This window comes from Schistocerca americana, chromosome X, assembly GCF_021461395.2.
Source record: "Schistocerca americana isolate TAMUIC-IGC-003095 chromosome X, iqSchAmer2.1, whole genome shotgun sequence".
NCBI lineage: Eukaryota > Metazoa > Arthropoda > Insecta > Orthoptera > Acrididae > Schistocerca > Schistocerca americana.
The window spans coordinates 173,288,696-173,303,478 of record NC_060130.1 but is presented as its reverse complement, the minus strand read 5'-3'; the positions used below and the strand labels follow the sequence as shown (position 1 = coordinate 173,303,478).

General features: G+C 43.8%; 1 protein-coding gene across 4 annotated transcripts in view; it reads right to left on the bottom strand.

Moving 5' to 3' along the window:
* Positions 1 to 14,783, bottom strand: part of LOC124554863 (filamin-A) — a 546,889-nt gene that overhangs the window by 81,891 nt on the left and 450,215 nt on the right. For all 4 annotated transcript variants that reach the window (XM_047128531.1, XM_047128533.1, XM_047128532.1 and 1 more), the window contains one exon: positions 5,637 to 5,772. In XM_047128531.1, coding sequence (XP_046984487.1) covers positions 5,637 to 5,772 — 136 coding nt within the window. The remainder of the gene's footprint in view (positions 1 to 5,636; positions 5,773 to 14,783) is intronic.

The following is a 14,783-nucleotide window of genomic DNA, read 5'->3' as shown; positions in this document are numbered from 1 at the left end:
GGTCACACCCGAGGCCAGGCCGCACATTCCTGCCGGAATGGGGGGAGTGGAGCACACCACGGCAGCGGGAGCTGCTTCTCTGCCTAATGACACCCATCCCCTAGCGCTCGATCCTACGCGAGATTCGAACGGGAACACTTCACATCGCCTTCCCACTTTTGTACTCAATACCCATCTGAACATCGGGACACTTGCAGTTTGAGAATAGAACTAATACTGGACGAAGAGAAGACTGGCGTACACACGTCGCAAGATGTGAGTCTTCAGAGTCGGGAAGCTGAGTAGGTCGGGTGTGCCCCATGGAAGCTGACAGGACCTCCAATGTCCTGAATACACACATGTGATTGAGCAGATAGAATCATCTGCACTATAAGACTTCCCGCTGAAGCTTCCGTTGGCCACAGAGGCATCGTTATTTGACGATGGTACGGAATTACAGAAAGACTGACAATGTTTACATTAGGTGCAGTATGTTCAAATGTGTGTGAAATCTTATGGGACTTAACTGCTAAGGTCATCAGTCCCTAAGCTTACACACTACTTAACCTAAATTATCCTAAGGACAAACACACACACCCGCGCCCGAGGGAGGACTCGAACCTCCGCCGGGATCAGCCGCACAGTCCGGGTGACCGCAGCGCCTCCGACCGTTCGGCTAATCCCGTGCGGCTTAGGTGCAGTAGAGTCCAGTTCTCTTTGAATGTTGTGGCCAAGCGGTTCTAGGAGCTTCAATCTGGAACCGCGCGACCGCTACGGTCGCAGGTTCGAATCCTGCCTCGGGCATGGCTGTGTGTGATGTGCTTAGGTTAGTTAGGTTTAAGTAGTTCTAAGTTCTAGGGGACTGATGACCTCAGAAGTTAAGTCCCATAGTGCTCAGAGCCATTTGAACCATTTTTTCTCTTTGAATGTGGACAAATGTAATATGATACCTACAAAAACAGAAAGAACCCGATAGTATATAATTACGGTATTAACTGTGAACATCTTGGGCAAGTCAAAACGTTAAGTCCTTACGGCTGCCACTCAGAAGCGATATGAAGTGGGATGATCATGTAAAATTAATATTAAGAATGTATTAATCGGAAGGGTACTGGGAAAATGCAGTGCGTCTGTAAAGAAAAATAATATACAAGGTGGTAATGTGACCAATTCTGCAGTATTGGTCCAAGGTTTGGAGTTGCTGCGAGTAGCCATGACAAAAGACACAAGATGAATTCAGTAAGCCGCTGGAAGGATCGAGAAAGGTCGGTTTAGTTCATACAGAAGTGTAACAGAACAGTTCGGGGAATTTAAATAGGAATTCTTGGAAGAAAGGCAGTATAGAGTTCATGAAAAAATAACTTGTCTTCGAAGGAGGTTGAAGGTTCATTATGACAGCATCTTTTATCTCGTGTAAGGACCATAAGAATAAGTAAGAGAGACTAGCGCACGCCCAGAGGCGTATATACACAGTACGCAAATGGAACAATATATAGTTCGATTTCCTCCCGGCAAGCTCATAACAGTGCCTTGCGGAGTATTAGATGTACCTCTGCGATGTGAGTATTATACATCTGCAGGAGTAAACACGCGTTTTAATAAATAATGTGTCAAATAATCGCAAATCTGCAAAGTCATTAGAGCCCCAATGCCCTCTACACAGGTGTAAAAAGAAAGAACAGCGGCGCAACTGTTATTTGTAAAAACCCTCCCTGCTCTTCAGATTCCCGTGTGTATTTGCAAAAAAAGAGCTAGAAACTTTGAAAAATAAATTATGATAAGAGCGTAATTTGGATTCAATTCTTTCCATCAGTCATAGTACCAGACTGAAATATCTAGTAACACTGGCCTACGAGCGAGTGTATTCACATATCGTGAACTCAATGTGTCTCATAATGAACAGTGATGTGATAAAGACCGTAACTCTTGGCTAGTGCTTGTGCACAGTTAAGCATTAATGCGATTTCAGACAATTAACTTTAGGTGCGGTTAGTTGTGTAATAAGGAATGAGACGTAATGCGTTTTCAGTTTTCATGTTGTAATTGTTTACTTTTTGAAAAATAATTAACATGTTATACGGCAAGAATCTTATTTGTTTACCTATCCGATGTTAATACATTAATAATAATAATAATAATAATAATAATAATAATAATAATAATAATCGTTGTATCAGCGGTTGAAGGTTATGTGCTGTAAGATGATCTTGCCCGACTATGTCGAATCACAATTCGCTGTAACTGCTAACTTTCGCACCGTTCGAGATCTGGGGAACGACGCCCTTCCTAGTACAGCAGTCTATTTCAGAGATTATTATTTACCCATTTTTTGTGTGAGTGAGCTCTGCAAATGGACTTTAATAACGAGAACTCAACTTCTATTGAGTTTACAACAATGCTAAAGCAACATTAACAAGTGCGAGTTATCTATGATCGACATAAACAGATTGTAACGTTGCCGTTAGCCTTTCGGCAAATTTGCATACTCGGTCGAAAGCTGAAATATTTCCCTACGCCCTTGTGCTGCATTTAGGTAGGATTCCGATCCGAATTCCTTCTAATGACTAAAAAGTTATCCTAGCTATGATCTCTTTCCGTAATCACATTTTGATGGCATACTGGTTGGTTGGTTGGTTGATTCGGGGGAGAGGACCAGACAGCGAGGTCATCGATCCCATCGGATGAGGGGAGGAAGTCGGCCGTACCCTTTCAAAGGAATCGTCCAGGCATTTGCCTGAAGCGATTTAGGGAAATCACGGAAAACCTAAATCAGGATGGCCAGACGCGGGTTTGAACCTTCGTCCTCCCGAATGCGAGTCCAGTGTGCTAACCACAGCGCCACCTCGCTCTGTAAAGCAATGGACATTTAACATCTTTGTTAGTATGGGTCGTTAGTGAGTATACTACAACAGATGAGAATCTGAGCTTGCGACACAGTTGGAGAAGCCAGCAGGTTCATAGGTCTCAACGCGCTGAGAGATGTAACACATGTTCACTAATAGGGCAGTCTGTTTGCCAGGCTGCTGATTGTTTGAACCCTGCTACGGCTCTATCTTTACCGCTCAACATACCAGTTTCCGCAGGAAAGCAAACCGTGGTCTGTTTTAAGAAACTGATTAATGGGACAGAGGAGACAAACAAATGCGTCACATTCGGCCTGCAAACGGCAAACCCAGCGGTAATCAGGGGCTATTCTGGCTAGCGCATTTCTTATTTCCTCCATCTACCGCTTGATGACGTGACACACACACACACACACACAATATGTGGTGAGGTCATTGTTTATATTCACTTATAGGTATTTTCTTTCTTACGGAGAAAGATGTGATGTAACGACTTTAAGACACTGCATGCAGACTATTTTTCCAGTTTGGGGGAAAAGGGGGGGGGGTTTGGAGGGGTAACAACATTATTGGAAGCACGCTGAGTTAACAGAGCCCAGTAACCGACTCTCATCAGTGATTGAAGAATACCTACTGACATTAGCTTTCCCAGGAGGGCCTAAAATTCTGTTAGTTGATAGCTTCAATACTGTCTGTGTACGAAATGAACTACTAGATTGTGTTTGCGGGGAATGTTTGAGAATGTTGTTACAGTCTTACTGCCTAATGCTCTCGCAGGTTTCTTAGGTTCAAATGCTTCAAATGGCTCTGAACACTATGCGACTTAACTTCTGAGGTCATCAGTCGCCTTAGAACTAATTAAACCTAACTAATCTAAGGACATCACACACATCCATGCCCGAGGCAGGATTCGAACCTGCGACCGTAGTGGTCGCTCGGCTCCAGACTGTAGCGCCTAGAACCGCACGGCCACTCCGACCGGCAGGTTTCTTAGGACAAGAGACAGAAAACGCTTAGGTATAGGTAAACCGAATAATCGGATTCGCTACGGTAGTAGCAAAAATAAGCATACTACAGTTTCTGCGTGTATAAAAACTCACTCTCATTTGGCAAGGAAGAACACGTTAAAGTTGAAAAATCTATCACTGATTTCAGAGTTCTAATTGAGCTGTCGTTAATCCTGTTTACTTTCTCCCTCGTGGGGTACCAAGTACCACTGCACATGCCAAATTATCGTAGACTTATAGCTAGTAGGCACTCGAGGAACTACTTGGTACACTTAGTTCGCTTCTCTCTTCTCTTTGTCGGGGAGAGTTGGGGCAGTGAGAAACAGAGTAATTTTATTAACCGAAGCTAATCAAAGTGTATGAGATGAAACCATAGGTGCTTCTTAATACGTTGTCCACAGTTTTTTACCCGGTGAATCAGTGCTGGTGCGAAAGGCACCAATGCTTCCTAATTCACGTAGTTAGATCGTGAAGACTCTTAACGTATCTCAGTTTTAGGTCACTTAGTATTCCTATCTTATTACTTTTAACGTCTTCCTCTGATTTTCCTTTTGCTCATGTTGTCCCGCGAAGAACAGCCAAACGTAAATCTTGGTAAAGAGGCACAGTATAAAAGTAACTTGTCCATATATTGTAAATAGTAACATACGAAGAGAAAAAATAGCGTTGTATCAAACGTTATTAAATTTCAATATTCAAATGAGTTTCTCCACATCACAACAGCATTATCAAGTTTGCGGTTGTTTCCTCTGTCTTTAGTTTCACTTTATTCACTTTGTATCAGTGAACACTGCAATTCAAATTTTTTTTTATTTTGTGAGATAATAACGTAGTCTTATGAAAAGGGTTGGTACAGGGTGACAATTATTGAACTACATGAAAAAACGTAAATTAGCGACAATCTGCACCGTGAACACACCTTATTCCACATGTAAACGTCTCTACAGACATTCGGATTTAGGTTATAACATGTTCGATATGCCTGCTATCATTGGCGACGATGTCACGGAGACAAACAGCGAAATTCAGCACGATTCGCTGAAGTGTCGGACCATCGATGCTGTACATGACCTCCTGAATGAGTGTTTTCAGTTCAGCAATGGTTTTGGGGTTATGCTGTACACCTTGTCTTTAATATAGCCCCATAAAAGGAGTCGCATGTGTTCAGATCCAGAGAACATGGCGGCCAATCGAGGCCCATACTAGTGGCCTCTAGGTACCCCAGAGCCAGAATGCTGTCCCCAAAGTGCTCCTCCAGCACATTAAACATTCTCCCGCTTCGATGGCGTCGAGTTCCGTGTTGCATGACCCACATCTTGTCGAAATCAGAATCACTTTGGATAATGGGGATGAAATCATCTTCCGAAACCTTCACGTACCGTTCGGGAGTCACCGTGCCATCTAGGAACATCGCACACCACACAGTCACTCGTTGAGGTTGAGAGACTTCTCGATCGCGAAATGCGGATTCTCAGTCCCCGAAATGCGCCAATTTTGCTTACTGACGAACCCATCCAAACGAAAGTGGGCTTCGTCGCTAAATCAAACCATGCATGCGCTACTAATTCCCATCATGCCCCTCGGCCAACCGTGTAGTTTGAACGTCCTAACGCAGACCGTTCAGAAGTTATGACTATTTTATTTAATATAGTTCAATAACTGTCACCCTGTATTATCAACTGTTTGTGCTAGTATTACAGGTATAGCTAATAGTGGACTGTCGATAAAATGTTATATAACAGGGGGGGGGGGGGGGGGGTAGTGGTAATGGCAGCGGCTATTAGTAAGATATTTCAGGATTTTTTACCTGTGACGTGTCCTCCTGTTGTGGGCAGAGGGATGTTGTCCAACTGCACAGATCTGTATTGTTGGCTGGTGGTGGTCTTTTGCACACGTTGTGTTTCCTGGACGACCGTCTGCTTCACGTAGTCCTCTGGGCCCGCCTGAAACACATGAAACACACCACGATGCATAACCCTGGCAATATCAAGAAAACAAATGGCTTCGCTTACAAAAATTAGAGCCTCTCCCCTACCCTGTAAAGTTCCACTTTTACAAACAACATTGGTAAATTTCATTTATCTGGTCACTCAGAACAACCTGACACTAAAACACTATTCCGCACGGTGCGCCCTTGAGACCATTGTTTGAGAGTCATATCCTATATTCTAAGCCTTTTAAAATATCTTCTTTTCCCATTCCTCGTTTAAAACTATGGGATCCCCCCTATACAGTAGCGCTTTTTAAAAAATTGGTTATTTTTAATTTTTCGCAATTAAATTTAAATACTGTGCAGTTTGATTTTAATGTTCATGTTTAACAACTATTACCTCAATGTGACAAATGTTTCACGTTTACTCACGACATTAAAAGAAAACGGAAGACCTTTGGTTTATTTACAACAGTTTTACAGGGCCAAGTTTCAATTTATTCCGATTGTTCAAAATTTAATAGTCATGACAGGACGCATACCGAACCGCAGGCACTGTGCATAAAAAACAAAGCTGCTGTTTGTGGATACGTCGGAAAAATAACCAGAAAGTCCCTATTCATGATTCTCCATTTGATAATGTGGAAGCGACGGATCCTTCCAACGGAAGTCACATCGTAGCTTTCGTTGCAACGGCTGTCGTCGGGAAATAAGATGAAACAGAAATTATACAACGAAGTTTCTGGAGAAAGACAGTAGTTTTTTATGACAATCATGGAAGAACTATTTTGTCTGAAGTGGTTTGGGGAAACAGCGGGAAACTCAAATCGAGATGGCTGGGCGGAAATTTGAACCACGTTCCTCTCGAATAAGAGTCCAGCGTCTTAACTATTGCACCATCTCTAACGGTTTAAGGCAAGTATTGCGGATAATACTGTCGAGGTGTGGCTTTGCTTTGAGCAGAAGGAAAAGAAAAAGTACAAGTCATTGTGTAGTTCTATCCTAAACAGACACACAGAAATCAAGCACCGACAAAGAAAAATACTGGAAGAAAGAGTTAAGTGCTCTCCGTCAGATTGTAATGGAAAATATGGACGTGTAGGTGAAAGTCATTGAAAGGAATAAAGGAGGTTATTCTATTAACTATGGTTTCAGAACTTTGCTATTGGCCAGTCACATTGTTTCCGACGTATGTAGTTTGGAGTCTACGCTCATGGTCAGGTGGCTATAGACTTTTTGCAAATTACTTGTTTATTATTTTAGGAAAAGAGCGCAAGGCAATGAACCATCTTAACTCATGAGATCGAAATGGCGCGTGTGTCTGCCAACGTTCTAAAAAATTGATCACTCCTAGAAGGCAAAAAGCACTGTGACTGAGAATCAGGCACCCTAAAGGTAAGAGAAAAAAGAATTAAGAGTGCCTCAGAAACGGGTTATAGTTAACTGTGTCAGTTATACATGTCATTCCCGTTTTAAGCGATCGTGGATGAAGAGCTTACGGTTGCTTTAAATTTGCTTGTCCGACGCTGTAGCGTGTCAGAGCCCTAGATAATTATTTTTTTTAGGTCATTCACAGGTGCATAGCAGGTTTCTTTCGCCAATCTGGTTTCTTGTCGTTACAAGTACTCTAACTCGGAATAAAGTTTCGATTAGAAGCCACATCGAGAGAGAAGAGCGTGTATACCACGATCATTTTTCGGCAGCGCCATAAAATCTGGGTCTGGCTTGCTTGCTTGTTTCCCAATAGAACACAATGCCTCTAACAAAGAGATAAACAGTATTACATGTGAACATTTTAAGCACGTTACGTCTAATAAATATTTAGAGGCAACACAAAGAAGCGATATGAAATGGAGCGATCACGTAAAATCAATGTAAGTGAAAACGAATGAAATATTTAGTTTTGTTGGAAGCATTCTGGGAAAACGCAAAGAATCTGCTACCGATCCAGAATTTTCTTCTGATGGCTCAAATGCCTCTGAGCACTATGAGACTTAACATCTGAGGTTACCAGTCCCCTATAACTTGGAACTACTTAAACCTAACTACCCTAAGGACATCACACACATCCATGCCCGAGGCAGGATTAGAACCTGTGCCCGTAGCGGTCGCGCGGTTACAGGCTGTAGCGCCTAGAACCGCTCGGCCACCCCGGCCGGCTTTCTTGTGATGTACGAAGTCCTTATCAAGTAGGCCTGGCAAATATCGAATGATAGAGAGATTTGCTACAAGGACCTTAACTGGTGGTTATTGTCCATACGCAAGTGCCAAATGCTTGGGGAACTTAAATGGGAATCGTTGGAGGAAAGTCGACGTAGCTCTCGCGAAACTTGTTGGATAATTTTAGGTAACATGTAATCGATAAAGACTGCAATCATTATGCAACTATTATCGTATACCTGGCATAAGAACTATGAGACTAAGGTAAGAGAGGTTAGGGCGCGCCGGCCTTTAGGGCCGAGCGGTTCTAGTCGCTTCAGTCTGAAACCACGCGAGCACTACGGTCGCAGGATCGAATCCTGCCTCGGGCAGGGATGTGTGTGATGTCCTTAGGTTAGTTAGGTTTAAGTAGTTCCAAGTTCTAGGGGACTGATAACCTCAGATGTTAAGTCTCATAGTGCTCTTGAAGTATTTTTTTGGTTAGGGCACGTGCGAAGGCATATAAAAACTGAAACGAAACTCCGCCCGAACAGGCCATGAAGGCCCAACGGTACAGACCGGCCGCCGTGTCATCCTCAGCCTACAAGCATCAATGGGTGCGGATATGGAGGGCCATGTGGTCAGCACACAGCTCTCAAACAGTATGCCAGTTTACGAGACCGGAGCCGTTACTTCTCAATCAAGTAGCTCCTCAGTTTGACTCGCAAGGGCTGAGTGCACCCCGCTTGCCAACAGTACTCGGTAGACCGGATGGTCACCCAACCACGTGCTAGCCCAGCCCGGCAGCGCTTAACTTTGGTGATCTGACACGAACCGGTGTTACCTCTGCGACAAGGCCGTTGGCCTGCAAAGACATATAAACAGTCATTGTCCTTCGCTTAGTACGCGAATGGAATGGGAAAGAAGGTGGATAATATTGGTGCGATGTACCCTCCGGCATACAGTGTACAACGGCTCGCGGAGCTTATTTATAACGTAGTGTTAAGGCGTGTGCGGCGGAGAGGAGAGGCTTTTTCATGCCAGACTCTGAATACTTGGCTTAAAATCCCATTTCTTCCGCGGTACTGTAACTCTAGCATTAGTTTTTGGAGTGACTGAACAGGACTGTGAAGACATTGATCTGCTTCTCGAAAGAGGCCATATTCTCACGTGGCCTTCTTGACTTGACTTTCCGGTGAGTCCTCTAAGCTTACGACCGATTTCTTCCCCTGTCCTTGCCGTGCTGAGCTACTGCTGGGCCTAACGAGCTCACGTCGAGGAGTTACGCCCCCGGCCGGCCGAAGTGGCCGTGCGGTTAACGGCGCTGCAGTCTGGAACCGCAAGACCGCTACGGTCGAAGGTTCGAATCCTGCCTCGGGCATGGATGTTTGTGATGTCCTTAGGTTAGTTAGGTTTAACTAGTTCTAAGTTCTAGGGGACTAATGACCTCAGCAGTTGAGTCCCATAGTGCTCAGAGCCATTTGAACCACTTGAGTTACGCCCCCAGTCATTCCTGTAGCTTTAGAGGGAGGAGCCGAGCACTGCTCTTTCCTTAGGGCCTCCTGGCAGGTGCGAAGGGTTCCGGAAGCGGGCATCGGACTGCGTAAACAATGGGAGCGGCGGGCCGGCCCGTCAGCGCGAGTCATTTGTCAGGCGGCCAACGCGGCGGCTGCCAGCCCACACAGCGGGCCATTGTCAAGGCTGCCTGGATACAACGCAAGGCCGTTCGTTGTACCCGGCCGAGCCGCGCGCACGTCACTCGTAAACAATGCCTCTTCTTTCCCTCTCCGGCACCGCGGCTGCCAGACTTTCGCACCTGTGTTGCGGCAGGCGCCGCGGTCTGTAAAGCCACACACCGGGGCTGAAGTGGAGAAGGCGTTTTTCTTGTGGCTTCAGCATTCGTTTCGTCCGCCCCCGTTAGCTGAGTTGTCAGCGCGGCGGAATGCCACGCCAAGGGGCCCGGATTCGATTCCCGGCTGGGGCAGGAGATTTTCTCCGCTCAGGGACTGGGTGTTGTGTTGTCCTCATTATTTCATCCTCATCTCCGGCGCGCGTGTCGCCCAATGTGGCGTCGAATGCAATAAGTACTTGTCCTCGGCGGCCGAACTTCCCCGAATGAGGGACTCCCGGCCTACAATGCCGTACGCTCATTTCATTTCAGCGTTCGTTTCGAGGTTAAATTCTCCACACCTTCGCGGCCTCCGTGCACGGCCAGTTTTACGATTTACAGCGCGACGACTTAGTTCCATCGGAAGATTTCCCAGAGATGCCCAGGCTGGAAATTCCAAATTTCCCAGAACCTATTTTCACTGTGCGTGACAGCAAGTTTTATATTAAGTTGTCACATCGCTTATTACTGATTATTTGCATCTACGTACATACTCTGCGTACCACCATATGGTGCATGGTATCTTGTACAACTACTAGTCATTTTCTTTCCTGTTCCGCTCGCAAATGCAGCGAGGGAAAGATGCTATATGCTTCCGTACTAGCCTTGTTTTCTCTTAGCTTGTCTTCGCGGTCCTTACGCGAGGCGTATATGCTGGCGGCAGTTGGATCGTTGTGTTGGCCGTCGTAAATGCCGATTATATAAACTTTCTCAATAGCATTTCTCGAAAACAACGTTGTCTTCCCTATGGGGATTCCCATTTGAGTTAACGGAGTATTTCCGCAACAGTCGGGTGCTGATCGAACCCACCGTTAACAGATCTAGTAACACGCCTCAATTGTTACAATTTAATGTCTTCCTTTGTCCGACCCGGTGACACTAGCAGTAATCAAGAATGGGCAGCACAAGTGTTCTGCATGTTCCACTTTTCTAGAAGTCTCCAAATGAACCGAAATCGACAATTCGACTTTCCTACAAACGACCTTTCGCTCTGGTCCGCAGATCGTGGGTTCCCAGCCGGGTCGGGGATTTTCTCCGCCCGGACACTGGGTGTTTGTGTTAACTTCCTCACTTCATCATCAGTCGAGTTAGTGGCGAGACTGGACAATGTACAGACGGGGCATTTGTACGGACGCTGATAACGGCGCAGTTGAGCGTCCCACAAATTAGTCATATATTACGTTCTTGCACCATTTCGTGTTCCTTTGAAACAATATGGCAATACAGGATCTTCCCGGAGAAATGGTCAGTATTCAGGTATATGACAAGAACAATCATTCGAAGCAAAAAGCTATAGTAAACATATGCTCTAAAAAAACATCTCTTCTACTGAACATGTGCTTATAACTCTTAAGCTATGCATTTTAGAGCCCATGTTTACTAGACTTTTGTTTCCAATGATCGTTCCTCCCATATCCCCGAATACTGACCATTCCTCCTGGGATATCCTGTATTTTTAATCGACGTGGCTGAGTCAAGCAGTACGCGACTAACACTGTAGTCTAACATTGGCTTCTAGTTCATGTGAGGAACGTCAGCTTGCTCTAACTGTGGGAAAATGTAAGTTCCATCCAAGTTCGTCTGTATCACCCTAGTCACTCAAAGTAGTCTGTCTCCCGCACATAACAAGAGACATCAGCAAACAATCGCAGATTGCTGTTCACTGATATATATATATATACTACTGCCGTCCTATCACACTTCGTTGGGACAACCCTGACGATACTTTTTTCAAGTTATGGTACGATTTACTGTTTTATCAAATATTTTGTAAGTTATAAGCTATTGTCACTTCCGGCAATCCCATTGTTGCCGTTATCCGATACCACGGCGTGCCGTACCTTGCGATACCGTCAAGTATATGAGAAATCCTCACAGAAACACGCTTCGAACCATTGTCAATTTGATCTCAATAGACCTTCATGGCAACGACGCATTATGTTTGGCTCTTCACACTATGGTCGTTGTTGACTTGAAACATGACACAGCGAAAATCGGCAAAGTACTACTTTCCACTGAAATCAGTGAAGAAGGACCTAAGATTGAATATTTATTGCTAATTTATGTTCACATACGTACCCGTATTTACGAGATATGTTCAAAAGATAATGCGAATTTTGGAATTTCGCATGTTGTGTTAGTCCGATTCGTGCGATTAGCCTGTTTCGTTTTCATGTTGGTAAACATGTCTGACAGTATTAGTCACATCGGATATTTAGTCTGTAACTTTTAAAAAGGTTACATGTACTTTGAAAAATTAATCAGAGAATTTGCATTTAATTTTGCTGCAAGGGCGGAATAAAGTGAAGTAAAGTTTTAGAAATATCTTTTTGCGAGTGTACTACTCGGAAACCCTTATTTAACTCGTAGCACAAACATTTCCACGAAGCCCGTGACGACCTTTAAGATAACGAGCGCTCTCGACGCCTCTGCATGTAATCAGACGATGAAATCGTGGAGAAAGTGGAAGAAACTACTATGAACAATCGCCGAATCAGAATTAGAAAAGTTGCTGACAACGTTCGCATATCAACTGGTTCCTGCAAATGAAACTTTTTCAAATGTTTTGGGTATGAAACAAGGGACAGTAAAATTTGTTTCAAAACTGTTGACTTTCGAACAAAGACAGCGGCAGATGAAAGCTGCTCAGCAGTCGTTAGATGGACTCAGGAATGATACAGAACTACCGAAATTTGTCATATCAGGTGACGAAACATGGGTACACGGACTTCCAAATTAAGGCTTAATAGTTCCATTGGAAGCAAGCATTCTTTATCGCCAGGACCGAGAAAAGACTGACAAATGCGGCCAAATGAGGAGACTTCACTCTGTTCTTCGCTTTAAACAGCCAAACACACTCAGTTCTTGCCACAAGGCCAACTGATCAGTAAAGAGTAAAACTTACAAGTTCAACGCGTTTGCTTGAACAAAGTCTGAAAAAAAAGCAGCCTGGATTTATGATGAAACAATTTTGCACTATGACACTGCACGTGCACACGCTAAATCGCATGTCCGTGAATTTTTGGCCACAAACAATACTGTAGTGAAGTCATAGCCTCCATATTCGCAGGACATGGCATCATGCATATTTTTTGTTCCCAAAACTATATGAATCCTTCAAACCATAGATGAGATTAAAACCGCATCGGCGACACAGATAAAAGTTATCCCAAAGATAAAAAAACAAATGGTTCAAATGGCTCTGAGCACTATGGGACTTAACTTCTGAGGTCATCAGTCCCCTAGAACCTAACTAACCTAAGGACATCACACACATCCATGCCCGAGGCAGGATTCGAACATGCGACCGTATCGGTCGCGCGGTTCCAGACTGTAGCGCCTAGAACCGCTCGGTCACCCCGGCCGGCCCCAAAGATCAAGTCAGAAGTTTTTCGGGGATTGGAAAAAGCGCTGGCAGAAGGGTATAATATCTAACGAGAACTGTTATATTGGTGACAACACTGATGTAGACAAAATTCTTTCGAAAAACCAAAACAAAACTGTTTTGACCACACCTCGTATATTGAACGATCACTTCTGCTTCTGTGTTGATGAGCAGTTTACAGCTGCAGGACAAATTCTCACGTGCACGATACACTCAGTCACGCACGCAACCCTAAAATAGGAAACGATCTTGGAGCTTGAGAATCGACGAACAATACCGAAGGTGCCTGAAGTCGCACGGGCGGCGGATGTAGCCGCGTTCGAGTAACTAGCATTGCAACAATTCGAAGCACTTCTCCGTCTCTCATTACGTCACTATACAAAGAGATTGTTTCCGAAACAGAATCTCAGAGATTTGTTACGAAAGGAATCTAGATGCTTATTTCCGTCAACTAGCACTTCTGCGTCCTAACTCTGTGAATTGTCTGCGTATTTATGAAGTCCGTAAGATTTCCATGATTTTTGCAGCAAATTCAATTTCCCTGAGAATTCCACGTTTTCCAGGTAAGTCGCCACCTTGTATGAAGTATTAATACATTTTTACCGAATCAGTAGAGATCGGGCTTCCACGGTAGTTAGTTATCGAATTTCAATTTAGTGTGTGGATTAAATGTGGTGCGAAAGACCCCCGCTGAACGGTCATGATTCCTTATAATTGAAGGCCACGGCGAAGATATCACGGGCGGATCGCGATAGGCCGGTTTCATTCGCTGACTAACTGTTGTTGTTCACAATTTAAACTTGTGGTCTAACGGTGGTGCAGTCTGCTAGCATAGAATGGATAATTTTTGTATGAAAATAGCTTCGATAGCGAAATAGTTATAAAGATTAAGCAAAATATAATTTTTTAATTATCTGGAAATTAGAAAGAAAACAATGGCAGATTATAAAAAGATGACATTTACAGCCTTTTAAATGTCTTTTGTTGTGTTTGTAAGTATATATTTTCTAGAGAAAATAGATGATTATCAGATCCCAGCAACGTGTAGATTCTGTTTAATAAACTCTACTGTATTTTTCTCACTCACTAGTTCAGTGTTTCATTGTTGAAGCTATTTTTATTTAAGAAAACTATATCTCTCATTTACTAAGAATGTAGACTCTTTCTTTGTCCAGGTATCGTAAAACTCAATTCTTTTCCTCTCTCCCTGATATCAGGTCGCTTTTGTGGAAGAACATTCAAAGAAAAAATAGTACTCGCGAAACCTTCGAAATGTGTCGCGGGCACAAAGCATACAACAAAATAAAAATTAAGACTACACCAAATCCACTCCTATGACAAGAGTGAACACGTCGAGAAGATGTTAACTTCGAGCGCTCCACCGTCAAAACAAGCTACCAACAGCAGCCAATCGTTCAATTTATCGTCCTTACATACACATCCAGTGCTTTTGTGAAACCACATAAAACCAAAATAAGCGTAACCAGCGGTGCATTTTATCCCATTCCCCCTAAGTAAGAGCTTTCAATCACTGTCTTAACCATTCACTCATTTTGTTCAATAAGTGGTTGTGATAACAATACGAGGTACAACATGCCATACACTTTACAGG